A 17,407-nucleotide genomic window follows, 5' to 3' on the forward strand; every position below is an offset into this window, starting at 1 on the left:
GATAAAATACCTTGTGAAATTTTCCCAGGTGCATGTATTTTCCATTAAAATACATTGTTTAAAAGTCACACAGCAACAACAACAGACATTTTAAACAATCATTACCCAAATTGTTTTAGATTCCTTAAATAATCCTCTTTTGAATTTGTATTTTATCTGATTTCCATCTTCTAGCCTCTATTACTAGCTAATAAAAATCTACAATTTTCTTGGTATTTTTCACCTTTACAAATATGAAGAATTCTTTTTAATGGAAATCCCTTCCTAATTTCTCAGCTGGATAGGAAGAAGAGGTGTCCATCTTTGGTTTGTTTTGTATTCTTCCACATATCTCTCATCTGGAGATGAGAAGCAAGAAAGGCTATCACTAGGGTCAATGTACTGAGGTCCGTTCCTGTAGAAAGGAAAGGATCCAATAACCAGAGCCCTTTAAAAGTTTGCTTCTTTCCCCATTTAAGCAGAATGCTCTCTTTCTTCTTTTTGAAGAAAAAGTTTCCTGTTTCCTTTCCTTTATTGTGCTTTATTGGACATGGCAGGCCTTAGAATTGGCCTTTCTGGCACTTCAGAAAACAAGCGAATGTAGAAAAAGAAAGTTTCTCCTGGGTGAGGAAGCTGAGAATTCCAGACAAAAGGAATGTAACAGCAGACATCCTGCCAGTTCCTCTTTCAGTGAAGAACCACCCAAAGCTTGTGTCCCATTGGTTGAGCCCCTTGAAACTGAACGACTTCCAGGAACACAAAAACAACAAACAGTCTAGTACATCTGCATTATTTAAGGAAATATTTGCACGATTGATTGATCAGTCACTACTATCCTTTGCAGGCCCAAAACGCAGCATTTTGTGGTTTGGGTGCAGACTTTAGAATACTACAAAAAAAGTGTAAATTGGGAAGTTTGCTTTCCCTTTTCCTCAGTATAAATAATATGAAATCTGGCAAGTAAAAATGCAAAGAAAATTTAGATTTCATTCCTGTGGGTTTTCTTTGAAATATTGTATCCCTATCCTCATTCCAATCAATAGATTTCAGGTTAAACAAAATTTGAAATATTAAACTCACCGAGCAAGAGAAAAAAGAGTGGAATGAAGAAGGATTTGTGATTTTCAATGAATAATTATTTTAAAACCAAAATAATTAGAATAAGTCTGCTTTGCATGTAGTAGTAATTAAGATACTGCAAATTATTTTGTTGGGTACAAAATCTGCAGGTATTTGTTAACTGTATTTATGGGCACACTTCCTGTTCCCGCCAATCACCAAGTACTTTGGAGTGTTATTTTTGTGGATGATTTTCTTCCTTGTCCAAAAAATATTGACCATTTAGGTAGGTATTATTAATTTATTGGAAACTATTTTTGAAAGTAGTAATGTAAGATTCACTCTCATTCTGCCATGACCATTTGAGTTTATCAATGCAGAATACGTCTTTCTTTAAAGTTATTCTAGAACTGATCAATATTGTCTTATATTTAGACACTGTCTTTTCTCTGATCATCTTTAACCATGTCACACGTCTGTTCCTGTAGAACACACACATACGTACACACACACAAACGTCTAAGATCACAATCCCAAAATGCATGTCTACTTATAACATTTCATGATATTAAATGTTAAATTTTATTTCAAAAACTATCACAGCCTAAAGAGAAATATAATTTAAGCATTAAGATAGTACATTTCAGAAAATAAGCTAGTATTTTCATGTAAATTTTAGATACCTATCATTTGTCATTCCAAGAGATCCTTGCATTCTAGACTCCAGAATTAAAAGGGGTAAAGGGTTATGCTTTTAAGAACTATAAGCTGAAATGATTTACTTCAATTCAATATAGAATATTTGTCAGTCAAGACAACAATCAATGTGTACAAAAATTTACATAACAAGAGGAATAATAGGCAGTGCAGCACCTTTAGAAAAATAATTAAAAGTTTTGTTGCATTTACAGGTAAGTGCCACACTGAGAATTTACAATACAGTAATTTACTGCAATCACAAGGGAGTTCCATAAAGAAACAAAGCTCTTACACTCCAGGTTTTTGGAAGGTGTTATTGGAATGCTTAACTGAAACCACAGAACTTGTATATCCTCAGGATTGAGTTGATGAAGGTCATAAAAGGTTTTCATAGCCTCTATTATATAAAAGGAGTCCACTGCATTTGGATAGCTGGTTTAGTGTCTCTGACAAGTGTGAAGCCTAGAAGAATTACTGGCTTGATGGTGATCTTTCTGTATCCGGCAAGACAGACCTTCTCCACAGTAACAACGCTGGAATATTTCTAGCCCATGAGAGCCTTTTCTTCTATGCTTGGTACACACTTGACCTTCTTTGAGGACAGGTTTACAGATCTTGGACCAGAAGTGTCTAGCACAACACAGTCCTGTGGCACAGTCTGATGACCGGAGACACACAGAACCTTCTTGTCCTATGAAGAAGACAGCAGGAAAAAAGTACATAGTTACTGTTAAACCTGCATCATTTCACTAAAACAATTCAAAAGACATTTTTGATGTGCTAAGAATGAGTCTTGACATCCTTACCTTTGCTGTGATACATTTTTGAAGACAATGTTGTTCTTCTGGAATACCCATCCAAAGTGCTATGATCATTACCAAAGCTTTCAGTAATGGTTTCCTCAATTTCCCCTCGGAAATTATTTTGATCAGAAGACACACATATTCCTAAAGAAGCAGGAAATAGTGATTAATGATTAACTTCAGGGTTGTAATGCATTACTGCTGACAGCTATGACAGTGGCAGTCTGTCATGCCAGCACCAACTTGAGATACTTCATTGCAGTGACATCATTTTAAACCTCTTTACTGTTAATGCAAAACTCTCTAGATGGACGGAAGCACAAATGTGTATACTGTATACAGTCAGTCATATGTAATATCCCTAGTATAGCCATTTAAAATACTTTCCCACCAACTGTGGTAGGGGCAAGTGAGATTTCTGCCCATTTTAATATTACCCTTGGGGTAAGAAAAAGAAAATCAGTCGCTTTAAAAAATGTTCTTAAAAATAACTTCTCTGCCCCTGGTGCTATATGGGTCCTGCCAGACTAAGTTAAGCAAACGCAATTCCAGCTGCCTGGGACATTGCAATCTCACCCACCAGTTACTTTACTGTGTAATTTCCATATTACAGAGATTTACTTAGTTCATCCTGGAGTACTGCTGGGTCCTAAGGCGGGTCGTCACCCTGTTAGCTTATTTCTGGAGACCTCTTTAGCTGTCTAAATCCACCTTTTGAAAAATTAAAAGTTAGTGGATCTGTGGTTGGGGGGAGGAGTACTTATATTAAGGCAGCAGAGGGTAGAGGGAGGGGGAAGGATGGAGGGGTCAGGTTGTGAGGATATCAAGATCTCTCTTAAAAATGGCCCATGCAGATAAATCACTGTCCTCTGGCTGACAACAGTTTCAGCAAAAATCAGGAGAGGTCAATCTGGCAAAGCCGTGAGAGTCACAGTAAGAAAAATGAAAAGGGTAGCAGAACGCCAAAGCTGGTTTCTTTGGTCTCTGTATGATCCCATCGTCCTCCCCATCATCTCCCTTCTCAATTGACCTCAAGGTTCTCCCAGACAAATTTTTATGGAAGGGTCCACTACGAGGTGAGCCGTTGCATTGAATCATTGAGGGCCACGGAGGAAGATAAGGACCTCAGAGACCTCCGAACTTCTCTCTTCTTCCCGATTAAACACTTGCAATGAAGATACTTCAGCGGAATCCTGCATGCTGAAGACCCATTTGCAGGTGGCGCCACAGAGTTCTCAGGGCGGAGTTTTTTCCCCCCTATTCGTAGACGCTCAAAGGCTGGACAGTTTTAGTGTGAAGGGAGCTTTCAGGACTCACCATTTTTGCAGTAATTCCCGGGGCAGCACATAGCGTGACGCATGCAGCGTTTTCGGCGCTTCCTGCAGGCGAGACAGATTTGCACGCCCGCGTCCCCTCCGCGGGTGGGACTAGCGCAGTACTCATCAGTGCCGCACTCCTCATCCTCTGCGCACGGGTACGGCTGTGGGAAAGGTTCGGGGAGAGGGTGAGGCATCCAGACGTCCAGGTACCCGCCCTCTTGGACCCGGGCGCTGATCACAGTCCCTATCTGTCTACCTCTCCAAAACCTGCTACCGCCCACTGCTCCCAATTGCAGGGTTGCCAAATGCTCCCTGAACCTCACACACTCAGCACGTTCTACTCCCTCCTCTCCAAATAGGACCCTTTCAAGGTCAGAGCATCCTCTGACTGCCCGACCCCTCTCACCTGGTAGTTGTCAATGGTCTGGTACTTATTCCCGCCCGGGTACAGAATTCCTGGCGCGGCGCTGACTGCAGAGCCTGGGTGCCCCGCAGCGCCGCCCAGCGGTGGGGGCAGGTTCTTGATCGCGTTGGAATTGAGAACCGAGTTCAAGGTGGCGCTCACTCCCAGCAGAGGGTGGCCGCCAAGAGCAGCCGCTACCAGCGCGACCAAGACCCGGGCAGCTCCTGCTGCGCCCAGAGCCATCATCTCAGAAGGACTCAAGAGGGAGAAAGAAAGAGAAAATGACCGTCACTTTGCAAGCCTGGGTCCCCACGAAACCGTGCCGGTGCGGTTGCACAGTCAGGGTCTGGGAGCCCCCTGCGGTCCCAGAGTCCTGACTGCAGGGAGCACAGAGCTCTGTGCCGCCACCGCCACCGCGGCTGCCTTTATACCGCGGGCCCGGAGCATTCCGGCCCCTTGGGAGGGAGACAACAAAGCCGGGATGGGATTTCAAAGCGCTGGGAGGGGCTGGGAGGGGGTGTGTTTGTGTACATGAAGGGGGGCCTTTGACACTCTTCACCCCGCTCCTCCCTTGCTTGGTCGTTCGGCTGGCCCGGCTCACCTTCGGGGTGACGGCTAGCAGCAAGCATTATAGCAGACGACTTTAATAAATGCAGGCGGCAGGAGGAACTCTGGGAACTTGGGTGCCCTTGACTGGCAGTAAGGGTTGAATTATCCAGATCTGAAATACTTTTCAGAGCCGAGGGGTGATACGCTCTGCAAAAGCACTTTTTGCACCTCTCCCTTACGCCAATACTCGCTGACTGTGCGCACAAGTCATATTCAGTATTAAATACAAACCGATCTGTAATTCAATGGCTCTAGCAAGACGCCTCTGAGAGGGCCAGGTGGCGGGTGCAAGTTGCTCATTAACCCTTCAGAGTCGCGGTTTGCAGATCTGAGTTAAATCCCTGGTTTAAGGTCGTTCAGTTGCCCTCCTCCCCCTCTCCCCCTGCCTCTGCGAGAAAAATGTGCAAAGAGAAGGAAATTTGCACATCAAACGAGGGTAAGAAGGAAGAAGAGCTAATTCTCTTTTGATGGGAAGTTTAGAGAGGGAGGCGAGAGACTGGGGTTTAGAAATTAGATCAGGGCTGTAGGGAAGAGGGAAATGACCGTCCGATAATCAAACCATTTAATGTTCTTTGAATCAGGGCAATCGCGGCAGTAGATGAACTTGATTAGGCAGACGCTTGAGATCAAAGTGGCCGGGGCCAAAGCGGACAGGGTCCAACGTACCGGGTCAGTCGCCTTTCCCCGTTCTCCCTTCTCAGTGGTGGGCTAATGCGGGGCAATAGAAACCCTTAGGGCTTAGCGCCTGACTTCCTCATTAGTATATCATATTGCAATGTTTCCGAACGCAGAGTTTGCTCCCAAGTCATACCTTGCACGGGACCACGCAATACCCCTTCTAGGGAGATAAGAAACTACCTTGAGGAGAAGAAGAGCTGAAAGTGAATTAGAGAATTTGACGTCATTAAAATTGGTGTATAGATATAATAAAGTAAAGCTGGTGTATAAGAATGATGTCATGCTTATAAATGGGAAATGATCTATTTAATTCAACAAAAACTTATTGGAAGCCTAGAGCTCTGGCATTGGGCTGCCCTCTGGGTTGTTGCCTTATTTTTATTTTTTAAATTTTTTGGTGAGATGGGTGGTGGGGGAGGGGCACAATGAATACAAATATTTATGAGACACAGTTCTCATTTTAAAGAATAAAGTTCTCTTTATTCTAATTACAGTAATAATAAAAGATGTAGTAACAATAAAATTATAGTAATAAATATAAAAATGTACACAATTCTTTTTTTTTTTTTTTTTTTTTTTTTTTTTTTTTTTTTTTTTTTTTTGAGACGGAGTCTCGCTCTGTCACCCAGGCTGGAGTGCAGTGGCCGGATCTCAGCTCACCGCAAGCTCCGCCTCCCAGGTTCACGCCATTCTCCTGCCTCAGCCTCCCGAGTAGCTGGGACTACAGGCGCCTGCCACCTCGCCCGGCTAAGTTTTTTGTATTTTTAGTAGAGACGGGGTTTCACTGTGTTAGCCAGGATGGTCTCGATCTCCTGACCTCGTGATCCGCCGGTCTCAGCCTTCCAAAGTGCTGGGATTACAGGCTTGAGCCACCGCGCCCGGCCCACAATTCTTTTAGAAACAGATTGATATTATAAGTGTCAGAAAATAGGCAAAAGTTTTGTGAGTCTCGAAAAAGGAGAGATGATTGGATAATCACTATTGAATTAATAAAGAGTAAGATATATTTATTTTGTGCTCCTCTAAGCTGTATAGATTTAGGCTGTCTATAATGACTCCACATGCTGACTGACCTACTGTAGTCAGAACTGGGGCCACCACCAAGGAAATCCAGTGACAATCTTAAAGTAATAAAATCCTGAAGTTTAGTGGGGTAAAGAGTAATTAAAATACAATTTACCATGGTCTGTGTTCTAGTTCCTTCAGTTTCAAAGGTAATATTAAGAGCATCATCTAAATCATTCTTGAATGGTACCCTAGTTAGACTAGTGTTCCTCCCATCCCAAATTCCATCTGCCCAGGAAATTATCCTGTCAGGAATTTATGCGTTAAGCACCTTCACTGTACTAGGAAATCTGCAAGCTGTATTAAGTTTGAATGACGTTGAAATGTGGAGAAAAATCCGCCTGCCAATCAGAAGGTTGAAAATGTTTCTTTTTAGTGCTATTACCCTGTTTAAATATTTAGAATCTAGAAATACATCTATGCCACATTAAAGATCAATCTCTTGCCTTTTTTTCTGAAGAGATAGTATATGATTAATACATTTAATGAACTTGGTTCATTAAAAGCTTGGTTTCACACACAAAAAATCCATTGCCTGGGGCAAAAGAGAAGAAAGTGGAACAATTTAATCAACAAAGGGAAAATTCTGTTATAACAAAGAGGCTTGTTGCATAAATTCAACCTTGATCTCTGAAAACAAATCATGTGTCTATTATGTTTCAATATTCACTGAGTCTGGACAGAATCTGTGGTACTGAGTCAGGAGAGCTAAACCAAGCATAGAAGTTCAAGAGCGGGCTAGCTTCTACCTTCTTCCTCATCTTTCACGTTGCTCCTGAAGTTGTCATGAGTTTAAAATGAATAATGATTTGGTCAATACCTGAGTTCCTACTTTGTGCTAAGCATTATACATGATATTGTGTGATAAAAGATGAGTTCTCATATAATCTACCTTCAAATCATTTAGTGGGCAGAGGAGAGGTAACCTCACAAATTATTCAGTGGAGAAATTACATGGGTGGTCCTCAGAGAGGGCTAAGTACATAGTAAATCATACCTTTGTTCCAAATGAGGAAATTTACTTTTTCAGTGCTTTTTCTCCATTTGAAAATCCTTTCCAGGATGTGGTTTGCTCACTGGCAACAAGAGTGCAAGGTAGATAAAGAGGTACAGTAAAACTCATTGTTCCATCAGCAGCCAGTTAATATTCGGCATGTACCCATTATTGGGAGCATATCTCACAATATGAAAGGCAGGCTTCTTGTCCTCAGAAAGCTTTCAGTCTGTGAGTAGTTGGGGAAATACAATATATTTATATGGGGCTGGGGGTAAAAATTTTTCCACCATCGATTATATTTTGGCAGATACCAGGTCATGGAGAAGCAATAAAAAGGTGCAGGAACTGTGACCAACACGTCTCAGGAAGGAGAGAAGGTTCTGGTGATTGTGTGAGTCTCTCTTACAGCTGGGTGACAGAGGAGGTGTGAGCCAGGGTAGGTGAATTTAGTTTATTAAACTGAGTTTATTTAGTCCTGTAGGGAACCCTGCCTCCTATTCAATCTGGTATAAATATGATCATAATTAATGTAACAAGTTTAATATTTTGTATTATATTTTTAAATAGGTGAAATACGCTTATCAGTGTGGAATTGAATCTCATAACTCAGGAACAGCATAATAATACATGTCTTCTTTATATTTTAAGTGCTGGATGCCACACATAGAATATTTCTCAACCTTTTCATCCATGAAGGAGACAGACAAATACACTCCAAAACACACCATGCTATTCACCGACTATTTTTCCATCTCTGTTATTTGTGACTGTTGATTTTTTTTAAAAATTTAATATATTTTTATATATTTTTTGAGACAGGGTCTCATTCTGTCACTCAGGCTGGAGTGTAGTGGTGCAATCATGGCTAACTGCAGCCTTGACCTCCCAGGCTCAAGTGGTTCTCCCACCTCACCCCCCAGTAGCTGGGACTACAGCTTCATGCCACCACACCTGGCTGATTTTTAAATTTTTTGTAGAAACAGGGTTTCACTATGTTGCCAGGCAGAGCCGGTCTCAAACTCTTGGGCTCAAGTGATCCTCCCACCTTGGCCTCCCAAACTGCTGGGATTACAGGCATGAGCCACCGCGCCCAGTCTACTGCTGTATTTTTAATTCCCTCCTTTCCTCTTTTCTTTTCTCTCTCCCTCCTTTCCTACCTTACTTCTTTCCTTCTTTCTCTTGATTAAATCAAAAGAAGCAGATTTGTTGCCATACACTTTTACTTTGCTAGGAAAATGCTGCATAAATATCATTCCTTACGGTGTGTGTTGCCAACATTTTTGTTAGTGTCAATCTTGAATATAGTAGGGATTCCTCATCCCTGATGTTTCGTAAAAAAAGTGATACGACTTTCTCATTGACTTTTAAAACAGTTTAGTCTTAATGTTCTTCGTGATGTTAAAAGAACTTTTAGACCTGGTCCATGTTATGACTCCCCTGAGAGCTGGATTTTCTGCACTCCTCAGTACAAACAGAAGGCAAGATTTGACCGTGATTATGTTTATTTGAGCAGTGGAGATGGTCAGCCCAGATAAATCAGGCTCCGTTGTAGCTTTCTAACCAAGCTCAGAAGATGTGTTTTACTAGAGCAGGACATTGAAAGTTAATCTGAGAGTAGAGCCCGGAACCCAGAAACATTTGACTAAAACACAGTGAAGATAGTGCCTAAACCACATAGATATCTGCCCGCATCTTTTCTGAGGTCCTGATACTCAGAAAGGTCTGTGGTGGTGGATATAGGGAGTGCAATGTCCTCTTTGAGTCTCCTAAAGGATTTAACATCTCCAACCCTAAGGATAGGCCAGTGTCTGCAGAAAGCAGGATGTAGGATCCCATGAAACAGTCTCCGCATCTAGAGAAAAACAGTTTTCTTCCACGTCATTGAGTTCCTATTATTACCTCCTTTATAAGACAGCTCTTCTCCCAGGGTATGGCCAAGAAAGGCATCGTGCCAAGGAGTCAGAAGGCTGGGGATGGTACTCTGTATAGGGTGCCAGCCATAATCTGGCTCCTAAATATGGGAAAGCCGCTTAACTCTTGGTGTGGTGCTGGCTTTTCTTTATAAAATGGGATGAAGGGGAGACGGAGAGGTTCCTTTTCACTACAAAAGTCTCTTTCTCTTCCTCTCTCTCTTTCTTTTCTTTTTCTTTCAGCACTGCCAAGAGAAGGCTTTTTCTTTTGCTCAGGTTAAATAAGAACATCCTGCAAGGAGTCTGTTCTTTTATGCAACCTGAAGATCAAGTAATAATCATTGACATCGATACTAAGCATGTCGATTTTGAAGAGACTGGCATGTAAGTCTTAAGTGCCTGGAAATAACGTGAATTACTTGAACCAAGCGACTTTCTAAAAAATGTGTGTGTGTGTGTGTGTGTGTGTGTGTGTGTGTGTGTAGATAGAGGTTGTTTTCCCATCACAAAATTGGTTGTATTATTTAAAGCTGATGTTTTCGGCTATCACTAATTCTGCAACTAGTGAATTGTAAAGCCCCTTAAGGTGAAAAGTAGAAAGTAGGACCTTAAAAACACTTGAGTCTTGACACCCAGTCTTAGAAATACTAAAGAGTGGAAGATGTAGGCTATTAAATGGAACTATTAACTTTTGGCGGGGAAGAGGAGGAGGGATGTATAATTAACTCCTGTAAGGATTCTTCATCACCCTTAAGTTAAAAAAATTAAATCATTTTCAGAGAAGTCTAGGAGTCCTTGGCAGGAGGCACGTCGGGATACCTCTCGGGCAGACCTATGGGCTCCCAAACCTGAGTCTTTCCGCAAAGGCCCTGCCTCCAGCGCGGGCGCGTTTCCCAGCGCTCAGGGCCCGCGCCCTGCACCAGGCGGCGCGGCGAATCTCCATTGTTCACGCGCTCCCAGTGCTGGCTGCTCACGGTGGCTGCACTTGGGTGTCACAACCCGTCGCTAGCATACAGTAGTGTAAAATGAAGCTTGTTTAAAGACTCTCTTTGATGAGCGAAGATCAAACGGCCTGGGGACCCCCGGTCTTAATCAGACTTGAGCCAGGATGGCATTTTCACAAATAGTCCGTTTGCTCGGCTTTGAGCAGACTTTGTGCTCAGCACATTCATCCGGCTGCGGGGCGGGTAATCCCGGCTGAAGCCCCTTGCCTGGTCGCAAATCCATTCACACTACAATGGCTGCTGTTGGTTTGCTGTGTCAGTTCATGGGCAAATAAATACAGGGCCTTTCTGACTTAATTAGAGGCGGGTGAGGGGAAAGGCGACTGAGGGGAAGATTAAAGCTCTGAGGGACATCAGGCTCCGCCGTGTCTCCGGCGTCCGCCGGGGAGGTGAGAGAAACCCGCTCTTCTGCTGCCTCCTGGTGGAATTTCCGTACAAATTCTTAGTAGGGAAGAGAAAAGAATGTATTAATCCTGTAGCTATATTTATTTTCTATGTCCAATTACTTGTATATTTTCACAACTGCCTATGCTGCAAAGTCTCTAAAGCCAAATATGTTTTGTCCTTCTTAATATTCTACATAATGTTTTGTTAAAAATTAAATCTACACGTGGTAGAATTAAAATGGTAAGGTCTGGCATTGTCGCCACCATATTCTTAAAAAAAAAAAAAAAAAAAAAAGGAGCTGGGGTGCGAGACTTAGGTTCTCGTTAAATGTTTTAGTTTGGTTGAAGTTGAAAGGCCCTATATTGCATTGCTGGATAAAAACGTCTGGGTCTCCAGATTACTATGTTAATATATAATGTTATAGGGAAACGCCAGGCCAAACAAATGTTAAGGAAGTTCAGACAATAGAACTATTCAGGGAGAATGGAAATATAACAGAATATTCTTTTAAAATTTGTTTGGATAATAAAAATATTAATAATCTCAGGTTTACATTTTCAAAAGGAAGATAAAAACATTCAATAGGTTTATGCAAAGCAATAGTTATAATGTACTATTTAATAGCTTCATTTCGTTTGAGTCAACATGATGTACATGGAGAAAAGGAGCAGCAGGAAAATTAATAAAACAGCATATTGGAAGTGCAAGTCCTAACATAGTATATGTAGCTGTTAATATATATGTTAATGGCAGTCATGCATTTTATTGATAGTCAATATTTTAAACTAGACCCAATTTGGTTCTTCTATCTGTTTTTTGAAGAGTTCTGGCAGAAAAAAAAAGTTCAATTTTTTAAAAATATTTCTTTTAAAGAAGAAAAGATCATGGAAGATGTGTAAGAAATGCCATCTCTAAACGTTCAGTTCAATATGAATTGTGTACTCAATTTGTAGCTATCAGTTAGATGCTAAGTAAAAAATTGTGTACTGTTATTTTAGGATTATATTCTAAAATATATTTATAATAATGACTTTAAGAAGCAAATCGACCTCAACCAAAACCTCTCAAAATGTCATTAGTATATTCATTATACTTGTCTACATTTCCTGATTGTGCTATTTTCTCCATCAGTATCTCCATCTTCTCATAATATTACTGCAATCCAGCTGATTCTGTTTACCACAAGAATCATATTCTTTAAAGTAAGCTCTAAGTTTAAAAAAGAAATTAAAAACATTTTGCAAATACCAACAGCTTTGTGAATTCAGCAGAGCCACAAGCTTACTTAGAAGCTGAGGAAGCATTGAGGCAGAGAGTAGTGAATTAGCTTTCTACTAGAGCCATATTCTCCTACACCTTCTTGCTAATACCATTTACTAGTATCATTTACACTGTCTAAGAATTTTAGAAGGGAACTCTGGCTAGACCTGTGAAGTCTAAAGGTTTAAAATGCATGTTTTCTTTGTATTTAGAGTTCCTGATTTGCAGCCAAAGTCCTAAACTTGTCTGAAAAATTACTTTGCTAGGGTTTAATTCACAGCTGAGATTAGAAAAATAAGTAAGTAAATAAATAAGTGGAACTTTCTTACAAATATGTAAGGAGTAGGGGAGAAACAGATTTTTTTCCTGTTTCTGTAGGCATTGAAAGGCAAATATTAGTCAATTAAAGGTGCTTTTCTTTTCCTTAAAAAAAAAAATCTACTGAGGCCAGGCATGGTGGCTTATGCCGATAATCACACTTTGGGAGGTTGAATCAGGAGGATCGCATAGGCCCAGGAGTTCAAAACCAGTATAGGCAACATAGTGAGACCTCATCTCTACTAAAAATAAAAAATTAGCCAGATGTGATGGCACACACCTGTAGTCTCAGCACCTTGGGAGGCTGAGGGGAGAGGATTACTTGAGCCCAGGAGGTGAAGGCTGCAGTGAGCCATGTTTGCACCACTGCACTCCAGACTGGGTGAGACAGTGAGATCCAATCTCTTAAAAAAAAAAAAAAATTCCAGGCCAGGTGTGGTGGCTAACGCCTATAATCCCAGCAGTTTGGGAGGCTGAGGTGGGTGGATCACCTGAGGTCAGGAGTTCAAGATCAGCCTGGCCAACACGGTGAAACCCCATCTCTACTAAAAATACAAAAAAATTAGCTGGGTGTGGTGGCTCATGCCTGTAATCCTAGCTACTCAGGAGGCTGGGGCAGGAGAATTGTTTGAACCTGGGAGGTGGAGGTTGCAGTGAGCCGAGACCACACGATTGCACTCCAGCCTGGGCAACAAGAATCAAACTCCATCTCAATTAAAAACAAAACAAAACAAAACACGATTGCACTCCAGTCTGGGCAACAAGAATCAAACTCCATCTCAATTAAAAACAAAACAAAACAAAACAAAAACAAAAAACAAAAAACAAACAAACAAAAAAAACATCTATTAAGAACTCTTCAGGTCCGAGAGCTCTGATGTACAAGGGTGGGAGAAGATGGAGTCCCTGATCAGGAAGAGAGAGATTTTTCCCTTCTTTCTCCTTTTTGTTCAGGTCCCCAGTGGACTGGATGATGCCTGCTCACATTGGAGAGGACAGACCTTCTTTACTCAATCTAATAATTAAAGTGCAAATCTTTTCTGGAAACACCCTTTGAGACACACCCAGGAATACTGTTTTACCAGCAATGTGGGTATCACTGATACCCAAGTTAACATATAAAGTTAATCATCAAAGACAATTTCAAGTGAAAACTGTGACTCCACTGACAATGGAGATGGGAAGATGTGCTCACAATTATACAGTACATTCACCATATAGATATGATTTTTTTTTTTTTTTTTGAGACAGTCTTGCTCTGTCACACAAGCTGCAGTGTAGTGGTGCAGTCATAGCTTACTTCAACCTCAAATCCCTGAACTCAAGTGATCCAACTGCCCCAGCCTCACAAAGCACTGGGATTACAAGCATAGCTAGAACTACAGATGCATGCCACCAGGCCCAGATAATTAAAAATGATTTTCTAAATAGAGATAGAATCTCACTATATTGCCTAGGCTGGCCTTGAACTCCTGACCTCAAGAGATCCTCCAGCCTCAGCCTCCCAAAACACTGGGATTACAGGTATGAGACACTGCACTAAGCCCCACACAGATACAACTGACATAAATAATTTCAAAAGCATATGCAATAGTACGATGAAGTATGATATTTGGGTAGTAATAAGTTTTGAGTATATAGTTTGAGTATTTATATATTTTGTATAATTTTTGTAACATATACTGTTATTTTAATATACTTTAATTGTAAGTTTATGTCATTTAATTTTTAAAAATTGTAGTCCTTGAATATTGACTTTTATATCTATCCCTTGTCCCAGATGGCTATTAAACCAAAGCTCAACTTCAACAGACTCGAGAAATGTTCTCAGAGTAAATAAAGTTTTAGTGGCCACTTTCATGGTTCCCACCTTCCCTTAGATTTTGAATTGGCTTTTTCTTAGTATGTTGCCAACTTTTTGAGATTTTTAAGGGAGAGAGAGGGATGTAACATATACACACACACACAAACACACACACCCACGTAGATACATATGTAGTAGAATTTTATTTTTATTTTTTATTTTTTTTACTAAGTACTTTTTAAATTATACTTTAAGTTCTAGGGCACATGTGCACAACATGCAGGTTTGTTACATATGTATATATGTGCCATGTTGGTGTGCTGCACCCATTAACTTGTCATTTACATTAGGTATAATCTCCTAATGCTATCCCTCCCCCCTCCTCCCACTCTACAACAGGCCCCAGTATGTTCCCCTTCCTGTGTCCAAGTGTTCTCATTGTTCAGTTCCCACATATGAGTGAGAATATGTGGTGTTTGGTTTTCTGTTCTTGCGATAGTTTGCTGAGAATGATGGTTTCCAGCTGCATCCATGTCCCTACAAAGGACATGAACTCATCCTTTTTTATGGCTGCATAGTATTCTATGGTGTATATGTGCCACATTTTCTTAATTCAGTCTGTCATTGATGGACATTTGGGTTGGTTCCAAGTCTTTGCTATTGTGAATAGTGCAGCAATAAACATATGTGTGCATGTGTCTTTATAGCAGCATGATTTATAATCCTTTGGGTATATACCCAGTAATGGATTGGCTGGCTCAAATGGTATTTCTAGTTCTAGATCCTTGAGGAATTGCCACACAATCTTCCACAATGGTTGAACCAGTTTACAGTTCCACCAACAGTGTAAAAGTGTTCCTATTTCTCCACATCCTCTCCAGCACTTGTTGTTTCCTGACTTGTTAATGATTGCCATTCTAACTGGTGTGAGATGGTATCTCATTGTGGTTTTGATTTGCATTTCTCAGATGGCTAGTGATGATGAGCATTTTTTCATGTGTCTGTTGGCTGCATAAATATCTTCTTTTGAGAAGTGTCTGTTCATATACTTCGCCAACTTTTTGATGGGGTTGTTTTTTCTTGTAAATTTGAGTTCTTTGTAGGTTCTGGATATTAGTCCTTTGTCAGATGAGTAGATTGCAAAAATTTTCTCCCATTCTGTAGGTTGCCTGTTCACTCTGATGGTAGTTTCTTTTGCTGTGCAGAAGCTCTTTAGTTTAATTAGATCCCATTTGTCAATTTTGGGTTTTGTTGCCATTGCTTTTGGTGTTTTAGACATGAAGTCCTTGCCCATGCCTATGTCCTGAATGGTATTGCCTAGGGTTTCTTCTAGGGTGTTTGGAGTAACATTTTAAATATTTGGTAAGAGAGTTGATTCAAATAACTGAATCTGCCATTTCCCCCCAAAATAAAAGTTTCTCACTTAAAAAATTATATAAATGTTGTCACACTGTATTATGCAATTTTTTCATTTAGCATTGTTTCTGAAATTTATCTGTGTTAAATTTAACTAACACATCTATATTCGCTTTCATATAATATTCTATTGTTTGAATACACCAGATTTAATGGTCTGTTATCCACGTGATGAATAGTTTGAATTCTAAATTTTTTACTATTTCAAAATTCTTCTGAAGATATGCTGATATATGTATATATCTCTCCTAGTGAATGTGTATGAATTTTTTTTCTAGGAAATACACCAATGAATAGAAGCATTCAGTTATAGGATACAGACATTTTCAAGTTTGTTAAATATTGGAAAATGATTCTTCCAATTTGTAAAAATTCCCATTTGTACCAGCAGTATATGAAAATTTTACATTACTCTATATTCTAACCAACATTTTGCTACTTTTAAACTTTAATTTACAAATCTGATGAATAAAAATTGTTTACTTTAATTTTTAAATTTACAGTTCCTAGTAATGAAGTGGAGTATAGATCCATATATTTCTGTTTTCTGGATGAGAAGACTAACCTAACTAAATAGGTTAGTATAACCTTTATACACAAACAGATGAGGATAATTCAGGAAAGGGGAATTTTAGGCTACTGTCTTGAGATCATACATAGAAAAGTCTAAAATATCATATTGGTGGCCAAGGTAGGAGGATCACTTGAAGCCAGGAGTTTGAGACCAGACTGTAAAATATAGCAAGACCCAATCTCTATAAAAAATAAACAAACTAGCTGTGTGTGATGTGTGTCTATAGTCCCAGCTACTCAAAAGGCTGAGGCGGCCTTGAGGATCACTTGAGCCCAGGAGTTTGAGGCTGCAGTAAGCTAGGATTGTGCCAGTGCACTCCAGCCTGCGTGACAGAGAGACCCTGTCTCTAAAATACATAAATAAATAAAATATAACATTGGCAAATCAAAAACACCAATATATTTGAAATGCATGTAATGACAAAGTTGAATTCATGCCAGGGAATCATGGGTGGTTTAACATTAGATGTGTTATACATCTTCTGCCAAGTTGACCACAATAAAAGGATGAAGAAAGTAACGTGCCCTTCTTAATGTATGTTGAAACAGAATTTTGATTTTTTAAAAAGATTGACCAAGTAAGAACTCTCTTAATATGATCATGTGTATGCATATAAAACCTGTATCAAACATCTAATGAGGAAATTTAAAATCAGAAAAGAAGCAAGGGGGCCGACTGTAATTTTATTATTATACATTTACTTGGAGTCCTAGCCAGTCCATTACTTCGATAAAAAATTACTGATTGGAACTATAAGGAGTTAAATACAACATTTTATTATTCAGAGATGACAATATTATCTTTAGAAATAACCTAAGAAATAGATATAGATATTAATCAGTAAAATTTCAGCAAGGATGGTGGACATAAGAGCACTATACAAGAAATTGGCTGGGCACAGTAGCTCACGCCTGCAATTCCAGCACTTCGGGAGGCTGAGGTGAATGGATCACTTGAGCTCAGGAGTTCAAGACTAGCCTGGCCAACATGGTGAAACCCTGTCTCTACTAAAAATACAAAAATTTGCAGGGCATGGTTGTGCACACCTGTAAGTCTCAGCTACTCGGGAGGCTGAGGCAGGAGAGGCTTGAACCCAGGAGACGGAGGTTGCAGTGAGGCGACA

The 17,407-nt window shown here is 40.2% G+C and overlaps 1 protein-coding gene and 2 long non-coding RNA genes across 4 annotated transcripts in view; 2 read left to right on the forward strand and 1 right to left on the reverse strand.

The window, feature by feature from the left end:
* Positions 1–1,601: 1,601 nt before the first annotated feature.
* DKK1 (dickkopf WNT signaling pathway inhibitor 1) lies at positions 1,602–4,734 on the reverse strand. The gene is made up of 4 exons (XM_050805426.1): positions 4,266–4,734; positions 3,858–4,020; positions 2,544–2,684; positions 1,602–2,428 (listed from the first exon to the last, which is right to left on the reverse strand). The coding sequence occupies exons 1-4, from the start codon at positions 4,506–4,508 to the stop codon at positions 2,175–2,177; spliced, it is 801 nt and encodes a 266-aa protein (XP_050661383.1). The 5' UTR covers positions 4,509–4,734; the 3' UTR covers positions 1,602–2,174.
* A 547-nt stretch (positions 4,735–5,281) lies between these two features.
* On the forward strand, positions 5,282–5,735 carry LOC126963257 (uncharacterized). The gene is made up of 3 exons (XR_007728996.1): positions 5,282–5,307; positions 5,453–5,540; positions 5,663–5,735. It is a non-coding gene; the product is annotated as an uncharacterized LOC126963257 (long non-coding RNA).
* A 3,844-nt stretch (positions 5,736–9,579) lies between these two features.
* Positions 9,580–17,407, forward strand: part of LOC126963256 (uncharacterized) — a 64,359-nt gene continuing 56,531 nt past the window's right edge. The window contains exon 1 of one of the 2 annotated variants that reach the window (XR_007728995.1): positions 9,580–9,905. This is a non-coding gene — a long non-coding RNA (uncharacterized LOC126963256). Of the gene's footprint in view, positions 9,906–10,831; positions 10,915–17,407 lie in introns of those variants that run through there. The other variant, XR_007728993.1, reaches the window with a different exon arrangement.

The sequence above is a fragment of the Macaca thibetana genome, chromosome 9 (assembly GCF_024542745.1).
Source record: "Macaca thibetana thibetana isolate TM-01 chromosome 9, ASM2454274v1, whole genome shotgun sequence".
Lineage (NCBI taxonomy): Eukaryota > Metazoa > Chordata > Mammalia > Primates > Cercopithecidae > Macaca > Macaca thibetana.

Excerpts from the sequence above, each read along its gene's own strand:
- DKK1 (XM_050805426.1), bottom strand. The coding sequence starts at position 4,508 with ATGATGGCTCTGGGCGCAGCAGGAGCTGCCCGGGTCTTGGTCGCGCTG. Across the intron at positions 4,021-4,265 it reads AGACCATTGACAACTACCAG|CCGTACCCGTGCGCAGAGGA; the intron begins GTGAGAGGGGTC and ends CCTTTCCCACAG. Across the intron at positions 2,429-2,543 it reads AAAAATGTATCACAGCAAAG|GACAAGAAGGTTCTGTGTGT; the intron begins GTAAGGATGTCA and ends TCTTCTTCATAG.